This window comes from Phyllostomus discolor, chromosome 1, assembly GCF_004126475.2.
Source record: "Phyllostomus discolor isolate MPI-MPIP mPhyDis1 chromosome 1, mPhyDis1.pri.v3, whole genome shotgun sequence".
NCBI classification, from domain to species: Eukaryota; Metazoa; Chordata; class Mammalia; order Chiroptera; family Phyllostomidae; genus Phyllostomus; species Phyllostomus discolor.
Window position 1 is genome coordinate 201,586,288 of NC_040903.2, and position 26,589 is coordinate 201,612,876.

Consider the following 26,589-nt stretch of genomic DNA (forward strand, 5'->3'; position numbering starts at 1 on the left):
ATTCTGGGAATATATCCAAAGGAACCCAAAACACTAATATGAAAGAACATAATCACCCCTATGTTCATTGCAGCATTATTTACAATCGCAAAGATACGGAAGCAGCCCAAGAGTCCATCAGTAGAGGAGTGGATTAAACAACTATGGGGCATCTACACAATGGAATACCACTTGACTGTAAAAAAAAGGAAGATAATTTTACTCTTTGCTACAGCATGGATGGACCTGAAAAACATTATGCTAAGTGAAACAAGCCAGTCAGAGAAAGACAAGTACTATATGATTTCACTCCTATGTGGAATCTAATGAACAAACTGAATTAACTGGGAAACTGGGGACAGACTCATAGATGGAGAACAGATGACAGCTGTGGGGGGCAGAGGTGAGTTAACAGGGGGAAGAGTCTGAGCAGAAAGGAAAAAGGACTGATTGACATGGATAACTGTGGCTATTGCTAGGGGCAAGGGGGAATAAGAGGACTAAATGATAATAGAAAAAATATAATAAAGATTAAATTTTTAAAAAATAAAATGAGACTGGTAGCATGTGTGGTAGGGCACCATCCCTAAGAAGGTTTATATATCATGAAAATGTAAAAGCAATTCAAGATTTTTTAAGACACAAAGGTTCATTAACAAAGATATTAAGGATACTTAGAATAAACTCGTAATATTTTAAAATGATCATATGAAAGGTAAGGATTGTGCTTCCACCAGAACATCACTTGGTGCTTTTCATTCATTGTCAGAATGAAAATACTGACTGAAAGGGGTCATTGATATAACTTAGTGTGACATTTCATACATATCTTTTCAGTCTCCAGCACCTAATCCTCATTTTTCTGTAACTTAATAGACCTCAAATGGTGAGTCTATTATATTCCCATGTAGTTGAACATGTGAATCAGACTAGAATGGTATCAACAGGTCTTACACAATTTGGTAACAATGATTTTTCTAGTATAAATAAAAGTCCGTGTAAATTGTCAATTCCAATTCATTAATTCTAGTATAGGGATGATTTTGCATTAGTAAGTATTTATATTACTTTCATCTTGTCAACAAAAATTTCATATTACTTACTTATTTACTTTTACTTTTAAAGTCCAGTAAAAAATCTGCAATTTCAAAAAAAATAACATTTCAATAGATCTCAAATTTATATATCATTAAAAGGACAATAATATTAGCATGATATAGTCTATAATCATGTAACCATTTTACTGCCCTAGGTTTTCAGAAATTGAACGACTACTGGTAAAAATTTTGGACAAAAAAAAATACATAGTAGCAAAAAAAAGTGGACCCACCATTTGCTAACTAAATAAAATTGGTATAACGTAATTTTATAGTGAAGCTGAAAGTATTTTTTAAGTTAACACAAGAAAACAAAATGGATTGCGAGAGTCCCTAGTATACGTAATCAGGGATGCGACTGGGAATATTAATCTGTCAGGTCTCTGCTTGGAAGGGAGGCAAAGCTAAGTTCAACTAGTTTAGGCCCAAAAGGAAGGAATGAAACACAGTATCTGATCAAAAAAGGACACAGGCATAAACGATAGTAAATGGCTATAGGACTAACACCAACAAGCCTACCCTTTGCATCACATCTTTAGGTTTATTTCTTTTCTGAGTGTTGGCTCATTTCTCTGCTCTCACAGTTTTCTCCTCCTGGCATGTAATGTGATCTCTGACAGAGAAGGTTTATAACCTTTTAATACCATGTCCAAAGCATTAAAAAGAGATTCTCTCCCCTATTTTGAGTAGAAAATTTTCAATCGATGAATGGCCTGGAATGGCCAAGACTGGTACACATCTCTTAAAACAATCCCTGTGTTGAGCAGGGTGAGCTACCAGGCCAGGTTGAGGCCTGGTTATGTAGCCATGGGTCAGGATATAGAGAGACATGTGGAGCTAGAAATTCAACAACTGAAACTTAGAAGTGAGGACACGAGGTTAGGAAGAACAGTTCAGGATGCAACTATGGAAGTCCAAGTACCAAAAGAGAAATACTTATTTCCAACAAACATTAACTATGCACCTACAACAGCAAGGGCAACGGACTTGGTCACTAGCCTTATGGAGTTTGGAGTCTAGTGGGAAGGACAGACAATATATAAATAAATACCTGATCACATATCTAAATAAAATTACAGCCTTATGTGCTCTGAAGTAAATTAACAGGCTGCAATAATAAAAACAAGGGAGGGACCTCTATGAGGAGCTGATGTTTAAGCTGAGATCTAAAGCAGAAGCTAAGCCATATAGGTAGGGGAAGGAGGAAGCCAGGGGCATGAAGTGGAGTCAAGCAAACAGGTGTGAAAGCTGAGAGGCAGAAATGGGCTTGGTATATAAAAATAAAAATAAATAAGACCGATATAAAACTGTGTTTAGAACACAATACTCAAGTTGAGTGGGGAAATTGATAATCCTGGAGAGTTGGCAGAAGCCAAATTGGAGGGATGATGCAAATCATGGTAATGAACTTGGATTTCTTTTCCTTAGTGCAAAGGACATTGAAGGGTTGAAGTAGGGTAATAAGATGGTATAATTTTTGTTATAAAATAATTACTCTGGGCTGCTGAGTGGAAATGACAGGGACGGGCCACAGTTTAATGTGAACAAGACGTCATTCTTGCAACCAGGTCAAGACACATTTACAAAGGAACCTTTTCTACAATATCCAATAGACCCAAAGGCTTGTCACTTGCCCTCCATGAGTTTCAATACCATGTTAAAAAAAATCAGGACTAAAAATACCTACCTCAAAAAAGGATTATCTGAGAAATTATGGAACATAGTTAATACAGAGCTTGGCATGGGTGGGTATTCAGAAAATATTAGTTCTCTTTTCATTTATCTCTGTGTAGTTAATAAAAAATCTTCAAAATTCATTAAAAGATGTTTAATTTAAAAAAATTCAAAGCTAGAGCCAAACAACTGTGGGCAGTCAAAACGGTGGCTAAAACTCTGTAATCCGAATGGAAAATAGCCTTGGCCTGAGCAAAATATTTTCTAAGCAGTTACTCTAAACCAGCAATGTTCAACCTTTTTCATCTCATGGCACATATAAAGTAATTACTAAAATTCTGCAGCATGCCAAAAAAATACATTTTTTCTGATATGACAGAAAAATAGGATAAGTTTGTTTCATTCACACTGGACAGCCAGTGTTGTACTGGCTGTTGCCATCTTTTTTTATTTGACTAAGGAAAAAGAAGTCAGTGTCCCTGACTAAATAGTCAGGTGTTGCATTTTAAAAATTCTTGTGGCACATCAGCTGAAAATCTCTGCACTTAACCAAAGGCAACATAACGTGTGTACTCCAAAAAATGAATTCTGTATTTAATAACCATCCAGATTCTTTACTGCAATTTATACAACACAGAGAAGCAAAGAGGGCAAAGAGGGCAAATACTGGTAAACCTCTGTAAAATATTCTTTCTAACTTGCTAAAGTTATCTTTATCTACTACCAAACTACACAAATCATTACGTTACTCTCTACCATTTATTTTTGAGCAGATGTGCAGAAAATTAGAAAATTCAGTAAGTCTAACCTATAAATCTTCAATTTCCTTTCTTAGATTTTGGTATTAATAACATAGGCTTTATTGTAAGATGCCCTAAATTATTTTTATACATAAAATAAATAATTTTTTGGAAATAGAAGTCACAGTATAGTATGTGAGCTTCCATTTACATGCATCGTCTTGGACCTCCTACAGAGTTCCCAGCAGTCCTGGTAATCCCACTACAGATGACTGATGAGGCCAAACAATGGCCAACGTGGGTCTCCTACGGCTGTGCCACACCTGTGCCTACTACACATGTGAAATGTAGCTGGCTGGAAATGAGATATGCCAAATAGGAAAAATAAATGTCAGATTTCAAAAGCCTGATATAAAAAAATAATGTGCCCTGGCTGGCGTAGCTCAGTGGATTGAGCGCGGACTGCGAACCAAAGTGTAGCAGGTTCAATCCCCAGTCAGGGCACATGCCTGGGTTGCAGGCCACGGCCCCCAGCAACCGCTCATTGATGTTTCTCTCTCCCTCTCTCTCTTTTCCTTCCCTTCCCTCTCTAAAAATTAATGAATAAAATCTTAAAAAAAAAAACGCTCGGGGCTAGCTAAATCAGCCCTGCTGGTTCTCCCTAATCACCCTGACATTAAAAAAAAAAAAAGAAAAAGAAAAAAAAAATAATGTAAAACATCTCACAATTTTTCATACTAAATAATGTTGAAATAATCATACTTAGAATATATTGGGTTATATAAAACATGTTATTAAAATTAACTTCACATTTTTGTTTATCTTTCTTAGTGTGGCTATGAGAATTTTAATTACATCCATAGCTCACACTTGCATCTCATTTCTTTTGGACAATACTACTCTATGATGTCATATATTTAATTCAATAAACTGAATGTAAATCTGTTATGTAAATCAGGATATAGATAAATGAATAGAAGAATAAATAAATAAGCAGATAAGTTCATGATACATCTCTGCTTCAATAATTGTACAATATTGCCTAATAATTGTTTGAGGAAAATGCTGAGTTTAAATCAGTAGGTAAATGGGAGGAGGTAGGGGAGGGTAAAGGGTGGGTAAACGATGTGAAAGGAGATCTGACTTGGGGCAGTTGAGCACACAACACAGTCCACGGGTGATATATTATAGAATCGTACACCTAAAACCTACACAATTTTATTAACCACAGCCACCCCAATAAATTCAATAAAAATAAATAAATGGGTAAAGTTAAAGTTAGTATTACATTTCATCCGACGAATAAATGTGTATTAAATGCTTATGGATCACACACTGTGATTGGTCATGAAACACCAATACACGTATCTAAGAAAGGGCCTGTCCTTCGTGGGGTTCACAGTATTATGGAATGATATAAATAAGGAAACAAGTAAGTGCATTATAATGTTTTTGGTGCTGTGAGAAAGGCATCAGATAGGTCTCTGAAAGAAATGTGTGTGAGCATGTCTCTTGTTCCAAATAATGGGCAGTGCTACTGGTATTCACTGTTTGAAGACCAGGATAAACAAAGGCCCTTCAATGCGTGGGGCATCCTGAACCACGAAGAACTACCCGGTTCAAAATATTCAGAGTGTCCCTACTGAAAAAGATCCAGTGTCATGTCACACTGTGGTCAGGGTACCACTGCACAACACAGCACGGACATAGCAATGATTTTCTGATGCTGGTTCCTGAACACTGGGGTGATCCCAGAGCCAACTACTCAAAGACTCCCTTCTAGGAGTGTGATCAACATAAGCTGATACACAAAACTATCTCTGTTCTTTGGTATATAAATACTTATATCCATACACACATATATCATACACATATCACGTACATATATATATATGGTGTCAATAATAACATATTTTGCCATTCTCAGTCTAAGAAAAATGAGTTACTTGAATGAAGCCTTTAAACAGAATTTCCACATATAAGCAAAGTAACTTCTTTAGAAACTTTTTCCCATTTACAAATACTTTTGTTACTGAGCATTCAGGAATACCAGTCTTGGTATTCTTATCTGATTTCCTAATTGACAAGCAAGCAGAGAAGGAGAGAAGAGGGAAAAAACCTTCTGTCATTGGTTAATAGAGAGGTCACTCTTTATTCCTTTTAACCATTAGAAAACACACTACCAATCTAGAATGGTATGGTGAGCAAAAGGTAGTCAGTACTCAACACCAAATAGACTCTTTAAGTAAGAAGTAATTAGTCAAACTATAATAAATAGACATTAAGGCATTCGTTATTCAATAATGATAACTTTTAAGTATGTATGAAGGCCATAACAATGTCATACTTCAATGTCAAACCTCATCTCTCCTCCCCAAATCGAAGAAAGGTCCTTTGAAGAACTTACATTCTAGAATCTTATTCAGGCTTGAGGCAAGAGGAATGTTTTAATCCATGCTTACATCTAGGAGAGCAAAGCTATTTGCCTCAAAACCAAGGATGTAGTATCCTTTCAAAATGCCTTACTACATAACTTAATTATCTCTATAAGAAGTGAAATACTTTGAACCATAAATTATGGAGGGAAATCTAGCATAATGATGGAATAGGAGCCAAAAACTGATACCCTTTTTGCATTAAAATATTCAGGGCTAATTGTGATTTTAGCACTTGTTTTTATCCTTGCTTTGTTCACTGGCCAAACTTAAACACTTCTCGTCTCCTTCAATGAAAAGTGGCGCTATTATGTTTCCTGGAAGCATGAGCAGGGTTCCTCAAAGCCTAATTTTAAGGTCTTAATTGGCTGAGGCAATGGGAGACCATACAAAGCCCATTTCACAGAGAAGGGCAAGATTGCCAGGTCACTTGAGAACAGATGAAGAGCTAACTGGAAACTATTGCTGAAATCTTAGAGTGTTCTGGGAAGTTTTACCAAATAATCACTTACATAGAATGAAACACAATCATCCATCATATCACAGAACGAAGAGGGGTTGAAGTTCACTTGTAGAAGCAGAACAATAAAACAGAAACTGTCATCTTCACTTAAGAATTGAGTATCATAACTAACCAGGCAAGCTTTCTGGAGACTAGGTACTGCGATTGGTTCTGTGGGGTATCAGTGATACCAGATATATGGTTATACCTTCTCACAGCCTCTAAGACCCAGGAACCATGTGTTCACATTCAGGAGGGTCGCTACCTACTAACACATTTGTTCATGTGGCACTACTGGACCTGTCGTCTACTCTTACCTTTGCAAGGATGACTTCGTCATTCATCCATCTACCCATTTAGCTACTCGGCCTCTGTTGGATGTTATGTAATAAGATACACTCAAGATACTGAATAAAATTATCTTGGCCCTGAAGCAGTTCATTATTACTTAACTAATATGAATTAATAATTCAACAACATGTACATATTATAAAACATATAATTTGGAATTTTAAGTAAATTTATTCCTTTATCATCAACCCTAACCACTAATGACAGGTTCCCAAAATAAATAAAACCAGAGAAGATCAATTTTGACTTGTGAAATGCAAGACTGCATGGCAAAAGAAAAGATAAATGTCCAGAATTGATATAAAAAACTTTTAAATTAATTTATGTTCATATTAACAATAAAGACATATAATAAAAAATAGATCAAATGAAATTTTACACTTTCGGGGCTGATAACAGTGAGGATGTACTAATGATTTCCACATAGCATCAGATACTCCTGACATTTCAATAAACATGTTTGTAAATTTGTTTTATTTTTTTTTTGTAAATTTGTTTTATTTTGCTGTTATAAAAAAATACGAGAGGCTTAATCTTTTAGAATAGTACCCCATACAATTAATACTTTCTTATTGTTTACTCTAGACTACCTACACCAGTTGCTTGCTCCTTAGTTCACTCACTCATTAATTCACTCAACAATTTATTGAGAACTTACTATACGTTGCTGCAAAGAATCAGAAAAATCAAAGTGCCTGTTGGCATTAAGCTGTACCTCCATCGGCCCTTATTGCAAATCAAAGGAGTTTTGTTTATTTACCTGACTTTATTCTCTGTCAACCACTGCAGAGAATAATTCTTCTGTTCACATACACTCTCGTTCTTATTTTCCCCAAGGCCATTTATTTACTACAGAAAATTTACTCTTCCTTTATCTCAATTACCTATTGCAGAACATAAGTTCCCTCTCTTTCAAATTATCCCCAACAGGAATGACTGACAGTTGATGAAAATTAAATATATAAGCAAGGAAAGTTCTATAATTTCAAGAGTTATAGCATGCTAGAATTTGGTACAAAATTCTATAATTCACAATCACAAGTAAAATCCAAGAGAAAAACCTCCCTTTGGAGAAAATATACAACATTAAAAAATAAAAATCTTAAATGTATTATTCTAATTAATTAATTGACATGAAATAATCAGACATCAATATCTTTCAGCTACATTGGCAGAACTTTAGAAATTACAAATTAGACCTAACACAAAACAAAACAAAAAAAACTACTGCCCTCCCCCAAATAAATCTTGGCTAATAAAGCCTCTAACCATTCACTTATTTTCTTCCTTCACCTGAAATTAAAAAAGGAAAAAAGTAGTATATACATAAAGATAAAGAGGAACCCTGTGAGAACCTTTCTGTAGGTAATCAGGACATCTCTCCTTTTCCTTCCCAAACTCTAAATCCCCCCAAGGTGCTCCCTTCTTTCCCTGTAGCTTAAAAACCCACAGACTCCTCCTCTCTCCTGTTACCATGACAGCTACAATGTTTCTGACTTAGCCAAAGCCATGGGTGCTAATAACATCTGACTAGTAGGGAATCTTCCTATTAACAAAAATCACAAAGAAAACATCTCTTTAAGGTGAGTGCTACCATAAACCACAACTTATATTTCCTCGGAGTATTTATAGCATTTGGTAGTTATAGAACAGGAGTGTCAAACTCATTTTCACCAGGGGCCACAACAGCCTCACAGTCGCCTTCAAAGGGCTGAATGTAATTTCAACTCAACAGTTAAGGAGTAGTTATATTTATAAAGTTCTAAAGTTATTTCGGCCCTTTGAAGGCGACTGCAAGGCTGACGCAGCCCCTGGTGAAAATGAGCCTGACGCCCCTGTCATAGAAGACACACACACACACACACACACACACACACAAAGATCCCTTCAGTGGCTACTTCCTCAGGAGCATCAAACCTACATGAAAACAAGAACTCTAGACCCAACCAGTGCCATTCCATCAACACTTCCCTTTCCTAAAATATACAGCTGCAACTGTTTAATCCTTTTCATAGCTTTATATGTAAACTTTTCTATCAATGCCTGTCTGAATTAGATTTACTAATCCTTTTACTAAAAGTGAAGGTGTATCTCTTTCACATATGGAACCCAATGGAGCAACACAAACTCCAAAGAAACTAACAGGCAGTCACTAAAAATGAGTCCATTTTAGCTTTCTCGTGGCTTGCCTGAGCAAGACCAGTGCTTTCATCAGCACACACTGAACTGAAGGAGAGAAAAAGTAAACCGCACAGCCAAATGTGCATTACCCGGTCTTAGGTCTCATTCAATATTTCTACCCAGGTACTAGCACGAATGAACAGGTATTTCCAAGAGAGGGGGTTAAAAAAAGTGAGCATAGTTAATGACTACATACCAACTTCTTACGAAGTGAACTTTGGGTTTGAGACGCTGGAAAGTGAATGACATACTTGAAAACCAGAAATTTCAAGGAGTGACACATTTCAAGGTACTCCTGGAAGGAAAGTGAACTGAAGAAGGGCAGCAAATAAATAAATAAATAAATAAATACAAATGGAAAATAACAGAGCTGTGGAAAAGTAATAGGACGCCCAGTCCCTGAACAGGGCTCTGGAGGCATGGAGACTGAAGGGCACTCCGCCACCACTGTGAACGAGCTCGGGGTGGCTCACACGGACACGTGCATCCAAGGTCACACGCTCATGTCTTGTCTCACACGACCCCATGGTGAGACCTAAAATACATTAGTTTAAGAGGAAATAGAGATCAATTCACAGTAAAGTGTTTAAAATCAATCAATTAAAAAGCTGTTGATGCTGGAGCCTCAGGAGGAGGTACAGGCACCCACCCGAGCTCATTTCTGATGCTGGAGGCAGCTAGCTACGCAAAGCCAGACAGCACAAATCCTAAAGCACCCGTCTGCCAAAAAGTACATTTTAAGAGTTTACAGATTCCAAAAGGAAAGGAAAAGAGGGTACATTTCTATTGGAATTGTTAAAAAGCATTAGTATTGAATTCAAACCCAAAAAGCAGGAGACATTCCAAATTCTTACTAACTCTTCTTTTTAATATATTTAAATCGAAGCATCTTTCTTCACTCTTAATAGTTAATTAGATTATTTCTCTGCCTGGATAAAGAGGACCAAAAACGGGATAATTTTTAGATTTAAATATAAAATTAGTATAAACATACATGTAGATATCAATACTGTAGAATACTATAAATGTATGAGACCAGAGTTGCATTTACTTTGACTTCTAAATGGAATGTAACCACATATTAACTAGTTATATTTTTTCCTCCTTTAACAGTTGATGTTTTCAGAATGACCTCTGCATGAAGAATGTTTGCTTGGAAATGAGGTATTTCAGTGAAATTGCATTTGCCTCTCCTCTCCTCCCTTAATGAACAGCATTATGATAAAAAATATTTAGAGAAATATTGTATTAGTGTGTTCAGAGAGGATCTCTGAAGGTGTATTATATACACAGCAGCCACATTCTCTTCCCTGTAATGTCCTAGACAACATTCTATCCTCACCACAACAAAGACACAAATATTAAAGAGAACCCATCAAAGGCCTCACTGATAGGGAGGAAGGAGATTGTGTGACTTAGATACATACTTCTGTGGAGTGTTCACATCAAATAGCCACAGCCACAGAGTGCCTGGAAAGCAAAACCAGCCCCTTATTTAAATGAGTTCACAATGTCAGCTGTAGAAATTAACTTCAGCATTTGTTCATGACCATTAGCATGCCACTGCAACTAAATCTCACTATAAAGATGTCTCCCCTTCAGAAGATCTTGGAATAAAGGACTCCTTCCAACTGCCACAAACATTTCAGTTTCTAATACATCATAGCTTCAAAGCATTCTTACATCTCAGCCAAATCTTACAAAGATGTGCTTCTTTGCTAAGGTATGCTGCATCACTCGCTAGTCAGAAGAGAAGGGAGAGATGTTAACCTGAGGGCAACAGCTATAACATTGCCAGTCCTGGCTGTGGTTTTAGTGAGAGATGTGACGTGTTAAGGGGAAAAAGAAGGAAGAAACTGTGGAGCATAAATTGGATATTCACCTGTCCTGTCCTCAGTGAACTTTGAAAACTTTGTAAGGCCAAATTCCTCGTGACCACAAAAGTCGGACAGAATAGTTCTTGGAAACAGTTGCTCCATGGGATGTATGTAGATGGATATGAAAATGAATTGGTTGTCCTGAAAACTATAGAGTCCTTTAATCACTCTCAGTTTTAAAAACACAACAAAAAGGTATGGTCTTGGGAAGTTGACACCACTTTCACGGTGGAGGCACATGCAAGAAAAAGTTTGATCTTAAGTTTCCTGTTTACGGGACAGTCTATCTATAATGTTAAAATTAGCTCAATTAATTGGAACCTGAAGCTTGAAGTTCCAGTGAGCTACTCATGGAATTATAGGCTATCATGTACTAAAATAATGCAAAAGAAAATCTTGGAAATATTACAGCTATCACAAGTGAATAGTTCATAATTAAATAGCTAAGCTGACTATTTTTTTCTGGATAGCATTTCTAGGGGTTCAGTTCTTATTACTAGCCAAAAAAACTAAGATTTTGACAGAGCAATTAGAAAGATTCTAACATTTTTAACAAAAACTTGATCTCTTTACAACTTCAGGAAACAGATCCCAACAAAATAAGGAAGGACAGGTTGTTTTTGATGTGTAAGGCCTAATGAAGTTGATGGAGCAGTGCTGGGTCATTCTGATAAGCGGTGTGGTAGCAGGGACACAAGCTGAATTCCACAACTCCTTTCCCATCTATAATTCACATTTTAAACTTGTAAGAAACAATCCATCCCCACCTGCTACCCAAACTCAGCTGCATTACTATAAGTGGGATTAATAATCTCAAATGGTTATTTTAAGAATTAAAGGAGATATTACACATAAAAAGCTAATTAGCAAGCTCTCAAGAAATGTTAGCTGCTAAGGCCACCTCAGCGACAATAAGAGTGAGCAGCTGAACATAGAAAAGGTCTGACATAACCCATAGAGGATTGTGGTGAGGAATCTTCCAACACATGACATGATTAGGAAATGAATTTTAAATACTAGAGTACACGGTCAATAGTCTCAATAGGAAACAAAGCAAATGTGTAATCTTTCATGGTTGATGTGATAATCAACTATGACAAATGATCAAATGATTCATCTAATCTAGAAAGGAGAACATGTGTATCAATGTCTTTCCAAATTATTAGGAAGAACTTGAAGGACTTTAACTAACTGGAAAGATAAACAGGGGAAGGGTTCTCTTACTGCCAAGTATCCTAGTTTCAAAACAAACAGCAAAAACAGCTTGGTTAAGAAGGACATCCTCAGAATAGTTTGGTGAGGTAATTCTGAGTTGTCTAATACTTCATATTAGTTCCTGTGTCTTGAAGAAGCAGAAAACATAAATTAATTAATATTGATGTTTGTCTTCTTTTTGATGGCTAACAGACCTAAATGTCCAGTGTCGATATGGTAGGGGGATATGGCTTGTATAAGGACACCACAGTAAATGGGATTAAAGGGGCAGGAGGCTAATTCGTGCTATCCTGTATCTATCCATCTATCCATCCATCCGCCCACCCACCTGTCCATCTAATGTATCCAATAAGTATGTTTATTTCTTGCTTAATTATAAAACAAAGGGCCAGATGCAATGGAAAAATAATGATTTATAAATCAAGAGATTAAAACTTAATATAAAAAGATATGCACATACCCAGAGAAAACGGCAGCAAATGGCAAATGTCATGTAATAATATCCTAAAGCTTTAGTAGTAATGGGATGGTAAAAGGAACAATACCGCTAGCAAGAGTGATATGGGTAGAGTTTTAATAGAAGGAGAGGGGGAAAATGGCGGGACTCCTGTAACAATCTGAACTTCATTTGTTCAGCAGTGAGGAAGCTGCTGAAGGTTTCTGAGCTGAGGAGTCATGGGGTCAAAGCCGTATCTAACAAAGACTCACCTGGCAGAACTGATTGGAAGAGCAACTACGTGTGCATGCGCGTGTGTGAGTTTTGTCTAAGGAAATGCTATCAGATGGAGGGTATGTTGCAAGCAATTTATTATAAAAAATACAAAACCAAATTGTAAGAATGATATACGACTTTCTTGTATTAATCTGAGCATATTCACAGTTATTTCTAAAAGATGCAACCCTTACCAAACGCTTTATCAAATAGCAGAGGAATGGACAGAGTACAGCCAGGGTGTGGGAAATGGGAAACACACATACCAACCGAAGTGTGCCTGCATGGGAAAGTCATCTGTCTCGCAGACTCGCAGGTGAAGACCAGTCAAGTGGAAGGTAGAGACTAGAGATCAAGAATATCTTCAAATAAGAAGCTTTCGCAATTCTTTAAGAGATGAAGTAACAAAGAGCTAAATAAGACAGAGGTGGTCTAACTGGAGAGGGAGGAGTAGATAAGCGAGAAGCAAGGAAAACTGTGTAACGTCACTAGTTGCATGGGACAAACAAGTGAAAGAATGTAAACTTTTCCTTCAGATTAGAAGGTGTGGATAGGTTTTAAGTGCTTTCATGCTATACATCAATGAGTGAGTGGCAGGAAAACCAAATCAATCAACTGCATGTCAGGAAAAATGCCTCCAGTTCACAAGTCCCTTCCTGGTCTTTGTCCTACAGATAAATTCTAAGGACGTATCCTCTATGCAGTCACTCACCAACTGTGTAAGGGGTGCAGAGATTCAAAGAAAGAGCAAGGGAAAACAGAGAAATCAGCTGAAAGGAGTTTCCCAGAACACTAGGGAAGAGTGAAACCAAAGGAAAAACCTTTAAGAAGTTGAGATCACCATTGATAGAGACAAACCACATACATGAGAACCTTTTGAAATGCAGTGTTTTATAGAGCCCATGCCTTGAACAGCACAACAATTTTAGAGCACTGAAAAAACAACTTCATCCTATCTCTGTTTTAGTAAAAGTGCTCATCCTCAGAGACATCTGTACGGCCAGAATAATGGTGTATGGCATATCAGATTCATCACTAAACTGGCTCTATGCCTTGGATATCCACGCACGACATGTTTTATCCTTTGGAAGCAGCCTGCAAAAAGTATAACTGTGAGAAATGTTCCAAAATGTGACTTAAAACTGAAAATGTTTCTGCCAAAACATATCGCTCAGCTTTAACATAGTAAATCCAGTAGCTACCACTCATTCCATCCTTTTCTCCAAACAGGTATTAAGCATATACAAGGCAAAGATCAATTAAACCCAATCAGATGTTAAGGAGCTAATAATCAAAATTAAAAAAAAAACAACAACACTATATGAAATATTATGATGTGAAACTGCCAAAAATAGTAGTGTATTCAAAGTAAGGGAACAGGAGAAAAAATGCCTAACTCTTGCCCTCGTTCTTGCCAAGATTCACGTCTCCACCTTTATTTTTGACTTCATCCCCTGTCATGTCTTCTGGGACCCTGCTACACCAATTAACCTTTCCTTCACCTGTGCAAACTCTCGCATTCCTGAATCTTTCCACTCAACATTTACAGTCATGCTTAAGCTTGTCTACAATCGGCAGTGAGAATATACTACTACCCTAAAAGTTACATTCATTCTACTGTTCAAAACTAAAACAATTTTAGACATACACATATTTTTCATATTCTTTGCTTACTTTTCTGATATTCAGGTATTTTTAAACTGTTGTTCACATGTTAAACTAGAGAACTAACTGAAATTATAGCACAAAATGGAGTTAGAGTTACTGCTAATGATGTTATGGTGACCCTAAATGAATTGGGAAGCTCTTAGAGAATATCACCGGGAAGCGAATAAAAACATAAGTGCTTTAAATACTTCTACTGTAAAACGTAATACCTAACTAAAATACTAGAAAAGACAAATATCACCTAATCTCAGAGTGTCACAAACAAAATGTAAATTATCCCAATTAAATTTAGTTTGACATTAAATCAAACTAAAAATATTTGTGCAGAGAATAGCATTAATGCCAGCAAATTGGAAGTTTCTCTGTCCTGTTTCATTTATAAATAAGTTAACCTTGTTGTACCTAACAAATAAGTTTCTGATATGCTGAAGAGAATCAAATACAAGTTTCAACAACAATTGACTTTGATACTTCAAAGTCAACCTATTGACCTATTTAATTTCTGCCAAATATTTACTGATTTGTCTTTTGCTTATGCAGAGTTCACTTTGGCTCTGAAGAATCCATTGCGATGTCTTTCACTAAACGTTAATATTATGGCTCCCCTATTAACTGTGCAGCTGTCATTCATTCACTTACTTATTCAACAGATATTTGACATATTGACCACGCACCAGGTTTTTTCTAAGCACCAGGGGATGGTGTTGAATAAATCAAAACAAAACAAAAATCACTGCCTTCATAGGACCTCTATTCCAGTTGATTCATTCAACTTAACACACTTTTCAATTGTGTCTACTCAAAACTGACTGAGGTGAGAAATAAGCTCTTTCTGGGCCAGGGAGGGTCCTCTGAATGCTGCCGCACTCACAGGCATTGTTAAGATAAGAGTTCAAACTACTGAACTGAAAAAAAAAATGTGGGGCTGTAATGAATCTTTTGTCCACTGCCTAGTTCCTGGCTAGGCACAGATGATAAGCAAAAACAAACCACCAACCAACCGGAGCAGTTAGCCCTCTGCTGCAAAACCAGTAGGCTCTGAAGTGGCTGGAGGACTGTTTCCCTCCTTCCACATCCTACCAGCACTTCCCTTTCATTCAAAAAGGAAGCTCCATCACAAAGAGGCCTTGAGAATGGCTTGTTTCATCTTCACACATACATTCCCAATATGGGATACTCTATGTATCAGGAAGGAACAGATTCAGGAAGTCTGAGTCTACAGCCCATGCTGCTGAGAATTACTGTCTTCCCAGCACTGTGTCTGCCATACCGTCAGGGCGGCAGGGAGCTGCTGAAGACCCCGCCTCACCCAGCAAAGCCAAATGAGTATAACACTTACTCCAAACTGAAAACTGGGTAAAAAAATCAAATGTTATCTTCAAAGGAAAAGAATTTCAGAGACCCAGGTCAATTTCTAATTCCTCCAGAATGAAAAATTATGTAGACTAAATTAGTCACTGTCAAAATCACAGCACATTTAAATAAGAGTTCATAGTTTTGGTTTAAGACAAAATAAGTTAAGAAAATTGCCTGCTCCATTTGTTCATAATCATTAGCATTTAATATGGCAAGAATGCAACTGTATTATATGAACATTATATGAACATATTATGGAACATTACAGATGTTCCTCCTTCTCAAAATGTTTGAAAAAAATCCTTCCAGTATCCACATAATTTTAGATTTCAATAAACCTCATAATTTCAAAGTATTCTTAGAGAGGAATGCAGGTACATACAGGATCAGTGAGTTATAAGAACACTGAAAAAGCAGACAGAAGTTGGTTTATTAAGAAATTATTAAAAATAACTACTTACATGTTAAAACAATATCATGCCTACATCCTCCCAGCTTCAGTTTACAGCTCTCTAGTCTTGTCTTCATTGTTATTCATAACAATAAAAAATTTCTCAGGCAATAATTACTAAATTTCTAAGAGGTCCATGACATTAACTCTAATATATTTTTTTTTCTCATTTTGGAACACTCCAACACAAACCTACTGGGTCCAGAAGCATAAGACAACTCAGATCCACAAAGCTGGCAGCACTCAAAGTTAGAAGCTCCTTCTACATGTGCCTCAGTTAACCTGGCATGCGTCGGTTAATATGACATTAAATCAAACTAAAATATTTATGCAGAGAATAGCATTAATGCCAGCGAATTGGAAGTTTCTCTGTCCTGTTTCACTTATAGATAAGTTAACCTTGTTGTACCTAACAAATAAGTTTCTGATATGCTGAAGAGAATCAAATACAAGTTTCAACAACAATTGACTTTGATACTTCAGAAACATCCAAATTTAATCACCAGTCTTGCTGTCCTTTTCTTCTTCTACGTATACCACTATAAACGAATGCTGATGTATGCAAGAAGAGATTTCTAAGCAGATAAAATCTTGCACAGAATCTCTCTTTTGCCTTCCATCTACGGAAATTCTGCTGCATTCTTCAAGATCTCAATCAAGTCACAAGTCCTACTGAAAACCTCACCCTATGGACCTCAACCAAAGCAATCAATACTCCACTCTCACCAGGAACCTGTTGCTCATAATTCTGATAACATTCATTTCATCCTACCTTCTAATAAAGATGTTTATAAGCCACCAGCTATAACAGCTTTTGCCTGGTCTTCATTACTTCTATCAAGAGACAGCAATATCTCACACACATAACGCAAAAGCTACAACAGTTGGGGTCTTCTTAAAACTTTTCATTCATGATTTTTAAAAATGGGTAAAAAATGGACCCCTCTTTCTCTCCCACCAAATTGGCTGTTACTTCCTTGCTTTCTTATTTCTTCCAATGGCTAACCACTGAGACCTTACAGCGCCTTGGAGTCTTCTTTCTCACTTACACTGACCGATCTTGCACTAAGTACTCTGCAATATCTTTGCACTTGGTGCCATTACAAATGTCCTTCTTCAGTCCCTCTTTTGCATTTATTGAGACTATTACAATAGGCTCCTAACTGGATGATTCCCATGATTAATACTAAGATAGGCTCTAATTATAATAACAGTTTCAAAATATATGAAGCAAAGTAAATGACTTGTACAAAACCTCAAGGTATAATTGCATATTTTAGTAATTCTCTATTAGCTATTGATAGACATAGAGAAAATCAGTTAGGATATAGGAATCACTAGAGACAGAGAACATGGTGAAATACTTTGGCATAATTGATACCTATAGGAAATTTCATAATAAATGCAGAATATAACTTATTTTATAGTGTGCATGGAAAATTCATCAAGTTAAACCATATTTGGGGCCATGAAGCAAGCCCTGGTAAATTTCAAAGTATCAAAGTCATGAAGAGTATGTTCTATGACCACAAGAGTGGTAAGTTAGACATGAATAATAAAATATCAAAAAAACTTTCCACATAATTCAACATGAAGCAAGCAGAATACTTCTAGAAAAAAAAAAAAGAAAGAAAGCAAGCCATGGGTCAAAGAAATCATAACAAACATTTTCCACTTCAATCTAAATTGTAATGAAAATACAACTTTGCAAAATTTGTAGAATGCACTTAAAGTACTGCTAAAATGAAAATTTATAACTTTAAATGCTTATATTTGGAAACAGGCATTGAAATAAAGCTTCCAACTTAAGAAGCCAGAAAAAGAGCAAAAAGATAGTACACAAAGTAAGTAGAAGGAAATAAAAATAAGAGTAGAGATCAATAAACTATAAAAAAAAAATAAAGAGTAAAAAGTTGTTTCTTCAAAAATATTAAGGAAATATTCACCAAGATTTATAAAGAACAAAAGATAGAAAACAAATTACCATTATCAGGGATATAAGAGGCATCAGTATAGATCTTGTAGAAATAAAAAAGAAGATATTATAAAAAATTATGCCAATAAATTTGATAACTTAGATGAAATAGAGAAATAAATATCTTGAAAGGCATAGATAAATAAAACTGACTCAGTAAGAAATAGAAATTCTGAACAGCCACCTATCTATTAAAGAATTTGAGTTCAAAATTTAAAACCTTCCAAATATGAAAACTACCAGCGTAGAGGATTTATTGATAAATCCTATCATACATTTAAAAATAATAATGTGAACTTATTATATTATAGATAACAAGCTAGAACTAATAAGCTTAATAAGGTTGCAGAATACAAGGTTAATATATTTTAAAAATTAACTGTATTTCTATATCCTAAAAACAATGTAGGAAATTCACATTTTAAAATGTCATTTAACACTATAAATCAGAAAAAAATTAGAAACAAATCTTAAAAAGACATGCAAGACCTATTTTTCTGAAAACTACAAAACATCCCTGAGGAAAGTTAAAGGAGACCTAAATAAATGGACCAAGAAACCATGTTCCGGGATTGAAGGATTCAATATTAAGATGCCCATTCTCCTCAAATTAACCTAAACATTCAGCATAATCCTATCAAAACATCAGAGATGCCTTTTAAGAATGTGGCAAGCTGATTGTAAGATAGATAAAGAAATTCAAATCTTCTGTAGATACAAAGCAAACAATACATTTTCATTAAATTCATAAAGCAGAAATAAAAGTAATCACCTTAAGAAACAACAAATGTGATGGGTTTTTTTGACAAGTTGGGTATTTGAATATAATTATCTAAATGCACAAATATTCTTTTTTATTTCGCCCGCACTGACACTTTTATATATTTGTAGTACATTAATCCATACCCAAAGAAAGAAATCACTTTTAGGGTGACAACACTGATGATGCTTACTAAAAGGAAAACTGGGCTGTAATCTAGTGCTAATTAGTGAATATTCCTTAACATGTACAGAGACAATATAGCGTTTTATCTGTAAGTCCCATAATTAGACATCACTGTAAAGTGATGCCTCACAAAACCGCAAGGACATCGTCTGACTCCTGCTCCCCGCACAGTTCACGTCTTCGATTACACTGGAGCATCGCTGCTCAGAGAGCGCTTTGGGGACTGCCCCAGACTGCTCAATAATCGCACTAACATAGTATTTGCCTTTTTTACACTCAATTTCCCGTAAATGTAAAGTGCAGTTTTCCCAGAGGTTCCATGACATGTAATATAACAACAGATTAAATGTAGAAACAAAACTGAAAATGCAACCGTCTTCTGAAACAGCAATGAAAGAGATTTACAAAAGTGCAAAACTGCCACTTTCAATATTTTTGTCTAGGAAAAGAGTTAAATTTCAGTAGTTTTTACATTACCTGTAATGGATTTATGTTACATGTACTTATTATTTCAAAGGAATATTTTAATTTTTAGTTTTAATTTTTAATATGGTAAGTACTGATACACATAACATGCAATAAAATTTTTGAGAACTCAGAGAACTTTTAAGAATATAAAGTGGAACTAGAAAACTTGAGAATCACTACTGCACAGTAATAGAAAATTTTAAGTGGCACATAACGAATAACTGATCACTAAAATGAAAAAAAAAAGGATTACCATATGTCAATACTTCATTTTTTGTAGTGGGGCACTATAGTAAGTCTCTTTCTATATCTTAAATTAATTAAGTTCACTAGTGAAAGACAAGACCTCAGGCCAACACAACATAAGATACACTTAGGATCCCCACACATAACTGCTGTTTTTCTTCTTCCCCTTCTTAAGGCATCTCTCGAATAGCCAAACAGAAAAGTAGTTTTCTAAGTTTCTTGTCTAAATTTTAAGTTACATATTACCTATATATTATACATATTAACTCTGTCCCTTACTCTCCCAAACTCTTCTTCCCTTATTCTACTGTTCTCACCATTGTGCTTACAGCCTTCTATTATATAGTCTACCTAATTATTACATTTTTTCTGTCATCCCACTCAACAGAAGGTAAACAAGAGTAGGGTTTTTTTCTGATTTATTCACTAATGTATCCTCAGCACCTATAACAATGCCTAAGACAAAATAATGGAAAAAACAAATACTTGTTGAATGAATTAATAGATATTTTACTGGAGTAAAATATAAATTTTACCAGGGGAAGACAAACACGTCTTAGCAAATTACCATTTTCAAACGGCCGGTAGACACAGAGCGATGTAGACAGGAGGGATTCGGTAATTGACAGAAAAACTCTCAGGACAGAACAGTTTTCCCTCCTGGACCCGGACATGAAAGAAGAGATAAAGGAAAGGACAATATGGAAATAATCTGAACTGGAGGTAAGAGAAGTAGGCTTTTCCCAGTCCCAGATTCCAAGAATGCAAACAAAGAAAACTACGAGTGAGAGCAGCAAACACACCTCTCTTCTCCCGATGTATTTCTTCCAGAAGCTGCTCCTGCCTTTCTATCTGATCAAACAGGCTCTGGAGCTCCGATTCCTTGTTCTCAGTCAGGTTCCTGAGCTGCTGTCTACACAGCGTTAGCTCGTGCCGGAGACTTTTCTCTCTGTTTTCTCTCTCTTTCAGTTCCTCACACAGCCACTGAAGTTTAGTCTAAAAAATGACATTTACAGCTAAGTAAGAAAAAAAAAAGATGGAAATCTAAAAAAGCAGTATTTCAAAACAATAGGATGAATAACACCATGATAATATGAACAAATATAGACAACAACTAACATATTTAGGCAAAATAAAAAATACACCATTATTCATATCAGTTCAAAGTTGGTGTGAAATCAAGCCATGGTTTTCTTGGATTTTTATAAAGATTTGGTTTAATCTACCAATCTTTATCTAGAAAAATTTGGTCTACTAACTAAAATTCCAATCAGAATACAATTAGCCCCCTAATTTGGTATATAAAGCAGTTTAGTAAAAAATGTAAAAATCAAAACCACCCTGGAATAGGGCTAGAGCTCCCCTATAAAAGGTTTTCTTTCTTTTAAACATTATTTTTTTAAAAGATTGTATTTATTTTTAGACAGTAGGAAAGGGTGGGAGAGAAGGAAAGAAACATCAATGTGTGGTTGCCTCCCGCACACCCCCTGCTGGGGACCTGGGTGGCAACCCAGGCGTGTGCCCTGACTGAGAATCAAACCAGTGATCCTTTGGTTCACAGGCTGGCTCCCAATCCACTGAGCCACACCACCCAGGGCTAAAAGGGGGTCTTACTGCAGATAGTAAAAAATTTTTTTCTAATTTTGCTTGCTAAAAATGCATATCCCCAGGATCTAGCTAATCAGGTAGAAAGAAAGACTTCAGGGAAATAAAGTTAGCCTTTCCCCACCTTGAAGAGGTGATAAATTTCTATCAAAGCAACTTTTTTTTTCACAGACTCTTAATCTCATCATCTTTAATATTTAATCCATTCTTGCCCAGTGATTGAACTACAAATTTAGAAAATAACTTCATATTTCCCTTTTCTCAGTGCTTTCCTACTTACTCCATCCCATTATTTGGCCTGTGTCAACTACTGTCACTAAGAAGTGATAATAAAGAAACAGCAAATCTGTTTTGTCGTAGCAATAATCCTATTGGTTGTGGGGGGGGGAATAATAACCCCCCCCAAAAGCCCCTCTGATATAAAGCACTAATCGGGTTTGATATGTGTTGTTATGAACTGAATTGTGTCCACCCAGAATTTATATACTGAAGCCTTAAACCTCCATGTGACAGTATTTGTAGACAGGACTCTTAGTGAGGTCATGAAGGTTAAATGATGTCATACGGCTGGGACACAAGGGCTTATAAGAAAGCTTGCACTTCCTCACCTTTCTCTCTGATTTCCATCTCCCCAACTTTGCCAAACCACCCCATCCCACCCCACCCATGCACAAAAGGTGGCGGCCTACAAGCCAGAAAGAGGACTTAATGGAAACCAACCCTGACCCCTGGATCTTGGACTTCTAATCATTAGAACGTGAGAAGACAAATGTCGGCTGTTTAAGTCACTGCCCAGTCTGCAGTATTTGGCTATGGTAGCCTAAGCCAACTAATATTGTATAATATAACCTATGGCTTTAGTTTAGTCATATGAAACCTTTATTCCATTGTCATACAAAATTTAAAAATAGGTTATAGTTAGATGCTTTTTATGAATTGACTAAGTATACAGAATATACTATTAATCCTACAAAAGAAAATAGTGTACCAAATTATGGGAATTTAATCAAACAATTATCAGTTATAAGAATCTGTTAGAGAAACACTCAGCATCTTCATTAAGTAACTTGCCGAAACAGCTTGAAACACAGTATAGGAATAACTTTAACAATTCCAAATAATAATTAGCTGACAAGACTATTAATCACAGTGCCAACACCATTCTATTAACCACTCACAAGAGCATTGTACAGATTACATAATAGGTTCATTTATTTAACTACATCAACAAGTATTGTTAAATAAACCAAAATAGAGAAAGAATTTCTAAATAAGGCAGTTTTTACCTTCATAGTTGACAGCTTGCAATTACGTGGAAATACTTATAATGATCTGGTAAAACAACCAAAATGGTCTTTTTAATCTATAAGAATATCCTTACTGAGAGTTAGTGTAATAATAATACACTAAAGTCATAAAGGAACCACTCAAAGCTAAAAGCTAAGGCAAACAGCAAATCTGAACAAAAAGACTACAGCTAATAAAGTTAGCAATATTATGACCTATAATTATGCTTACCTAGCTTCAAAATTCATCTGAGCCATCAGCCTCCTTGCCAGCTTCTGTATACCTCTATCAAAACCCTTATATATAATATTAAAGTTACTATGTGTCAGTTTTTCCAAACAAAATATGTTCCTGAAGAGATTCATGTCTTAATTCATTTTTTATGTCTAGAGCATACAACAAAGCAAATAGGACACAGTAGTTTCCCAATAAATTATCTATTAAAGTGAATAAAATTTGGTCTCCACATCCCCTGTCAAGATTCATGACAAAAACAAATCCCTAATCCCTGGGAACTCCTGGCCTGGCACTAGCATCTCAACCCCCTTCCTCCCCATAATGTCTTCTCACCATTCACGGGCTATTTTATCTGTGAGCCTGGTCCCACTCGAAGGTGAAGTTCATGTGTATGTTATGCCAACTAAACAACAGTGACACAATCCCCACTCAATCCTCTGGTTCGTTTAGGATTAGCACTAACAGAAGAAATTCATTTGGCAGATTTACGAAAACAATTACCAAAGGCCCTCACAGGTCCATCTAATACTGCAAGATGTCAGCATGGACTAACTGAATAGCAATTCTACTTTCCATACAGTTTTTGTCCTCTGACTTCAGATCTTATCTTCAATACTTATAGAGCTGCCCACTCGTAGTTCATGGGAACTACAGTATTGTAGCCCATCAATAACCTAAGCCATCTTTCCAGTAAATAGATTCAATTCCTCCTTAGTCAGCTGGTCAGCGTGGCATTGCTTATCAGGACCCTTTCACACTGTAGAGGAACTGTTGTCTCCTGCAGTATTAAAACCCATCTGATCTGAAGTTCAATCCCATTAAATGATAAGGGAAAACTGCTCAGCAGCTCCCAAATTAAGGAGCTATGATTAAGAGTCATCTCTGGCACTCATAATTTAGCTGAACAACAGCAGTGAAAGCTTTCTGTTCGGAAATGATAAAGGTTTTAACTTGAAAGAAAATTCCAAGTATATTGCTCTTGTCAAAAACGTGGAGTTGGGAAAAAGAGACAGGAGAAGTGCTTTATTAATGCATAACAGAGGTTTCTAGTCCAAAAATTCTGGGACAGTAGAACACGTGTATTAAAAATTGCCAATGCAGGTGGCATAAATGCTAATTTGCATTTGGTTCTACCAAAAATGGTTAGGAATACACAGGATCACTGTTCTTAAAGTAGGATAGAAAATTCCACAAGGTTAGGTCAATTTCTACGTTTACCCATAATACCGTTAGTTTCTCATTCAGAATGTTTGAGGGGGCTTCTCTAATGCATGTGTGGCCTTCAGAGGTGAACCTGGTCTTTCCACCACCTCCCACCTGTACCTTACCTACCTATCTCGGGCATTATCTGTGTTTATTCAAATACTGCCATCTTCTTGTCACTGTTTTACCTATAATTAGCCAACTGGAGAACGTGTACATATTTTTTGTAAGACCAAGTTTAAGTAAGTTAAACCAAGACCAAGACCGAGTAAGACCAAGACTACGTTTTTGCAGAAGCCTTCTGTGACCATCCCCCCAGCACCAACACCATAGTTCTTCCTTCCTGTGTTCTTTCATCAATGCTTACATATTTCTATAACAATAGAACACACCTTAAGGAGATTTAAAATTTGTTAATGTCTCCCTTCCCCCTATTAACTTCACTAACTTCCATGACTTGCTAACACTTACATCCCCAATGTCCATCTACCAAAAGTACACAATCAGTAATTCTTGGCTGAAAGGCAACTTTGGGTGGCAATACACACAATGGAAAGAACCTTAAGTGTGAATCAACATGGCTTTTAATCTATTTCCCATTATTCATATGGCACTGGAAAAGTCACATACCTTCTCTGAAACCTCACTTTTCTCCTATTTTTAAATAAGGACAATGTACAGACTTGAAGGTTCTTTCTTGCAATAAAATCCTAAGTTGGACACAGTTGGTCAGGTTTACAGTACTGGTGGTTTTCTTACAGAATTTCAACGGGATGGAAGACTTTGCACATTAGTAGGTTAAAGCTGAAAAAAACTAGTCCAAAGAGACTAGTTTTTTAAGCAAGTGCTTAAGTATTAATACTAGAATAAACATATATCTACATCTTATGTGGTCATAATTTTCTATATATTTTAATTTCTATGTCTTTGAATTTACAAATTGATTTATGAAGATAGATGATAATTACACAATACGTAGAAAAGTCTTTTGGCTAAGATGAGCATATTGTCCAATTTTACTTATATTTGCTTACCTTCCATTAAATTTGAATCATAATTCCAAAGAAGCATGAAGCAGGAAAGTTATCTTCAGAACTTAAAGTCAATCCCTCCACTTTTGCAAACAAGGAAACAAGACACCCAGGAAGGTGAAGGGATTTGCTCAAGCCACACAGAGATTTGGCAGGCTTTGGGCTCACCCTCAGAAACCAAAATATAGTAAGCATATATGTGTACGGAAGGTTGGTTCCAGCTGCCCTGACCTTTGTACACTTCAGAGACGTTGCCTGTCCCAAGGAAAAGGCACCAGAATCTGTCTCTCTGACAATCTGGCTTTAGTATTTCAACAGTATTATTGCCTTTCTTTATTCTCCCACCCCACCCCTATCCATTTAAGTTAATTTTTAAATATTAAGCTAAAGGAACATACAGGTTTCTCAAATGCATTACAATGATATCTTGCCCAGCAATAAAGGACTACAGCTTCATAAGCTCAGTTGTGTGACAAAAATAGATGGCTAGCCCAAATAGAACACCTTTAAGCTCATAAATAGTATGATAACCTTAGGATTCAAAGATTAATTACCTTGCTTTCTGCTAACCAGCGATGTGGGTCATAATTAATATCAGAACCAGATGAAAAAACCTGAAAAAAAAAAGAAAATAGTCTATCAAAAGTAGATTTTTCTCTGAAAAGAATTTACCTGCATGAAATTTTTCACTGCAACATCCAAAAGTTCAGTGCCTAAACTTAAGGGTTTAGAAAGAAGATAGTTCATACCAAGTACTCAGCCTATTCCAAAACACCATTTATTTAACATGTCTATTCATGTAAGCATACATATGTATACTGGTAATGTATGTCTGACAGCAAATTATTTAGTTCAAGTGCAAAAACATGAATCGACTCTTAGTGCTATCATTGCTAGAATCTCTGGAGACTGATTCCAGAGTTCTACATGTCAAGCAGCCTCAATTAAACTAGTTTATCTCATTGTGGTTTTTTTGTTGTTTCTTTTCCCCAGCCTTGCTCCACATAATGTATTTCACAGTGGGCTAAATGTAATTACATGGAAACCTAATTCTTCGTCTCATTTATCCTTCTTTAATTTTATACTATGAGGGCCCTTTTGTCTCATTAATGGTTGTATAGAAATGACAGGAACTAATCAATGTAACTTCATGCAATCATTCCTTTATATTTCATCATGGTAACAAAATCCTACAATAAATAGGTTGTCTATTGTCAGCTGACCTGATTGCCTTCACACCAACTCATTTATAAACTCATTGTCATCTGGCTCTGCATTATTACTGATGAAACGGTACTCAGAGGTTGCCAATGATTTTACAATTGTAAATAAATTATTTTTTTCTCAATTCCT

General features: G+C 36.0%; 1 protein-coding gene across 7 annotated transcripts in view; it reads right to left on the reverse strand.

Moving 5' to 3' along the window:
• Positions 1 to 26,589, reverse strand: part of CEP128 (centrosomal protein 128) — a 433,346-nt gene that overhangs the window by 265,923 nt on the left and 140,834 nt on the right. For all 7 annotated transcript variants that reach the window (XM_036012776.1, XM_036012791.1, XM_036012780.1 and 4 more), the window contains 2 exons: positions 25,791 to 25,850; positions 20,677 to 20,869 (listed from right to left, as the gene is read on the reverse strand). In XM_036012776.1, the coding sequence (XP_035868669.1) occupies positions 20,677 to 20,869; positions 25,791 to 25,850 (253 nt within the window). The remainder of the gene's footprint in view (positions 1 to 20,676; positions 20,870 to 25,790; positions 25,851 to 26,589) is intronic.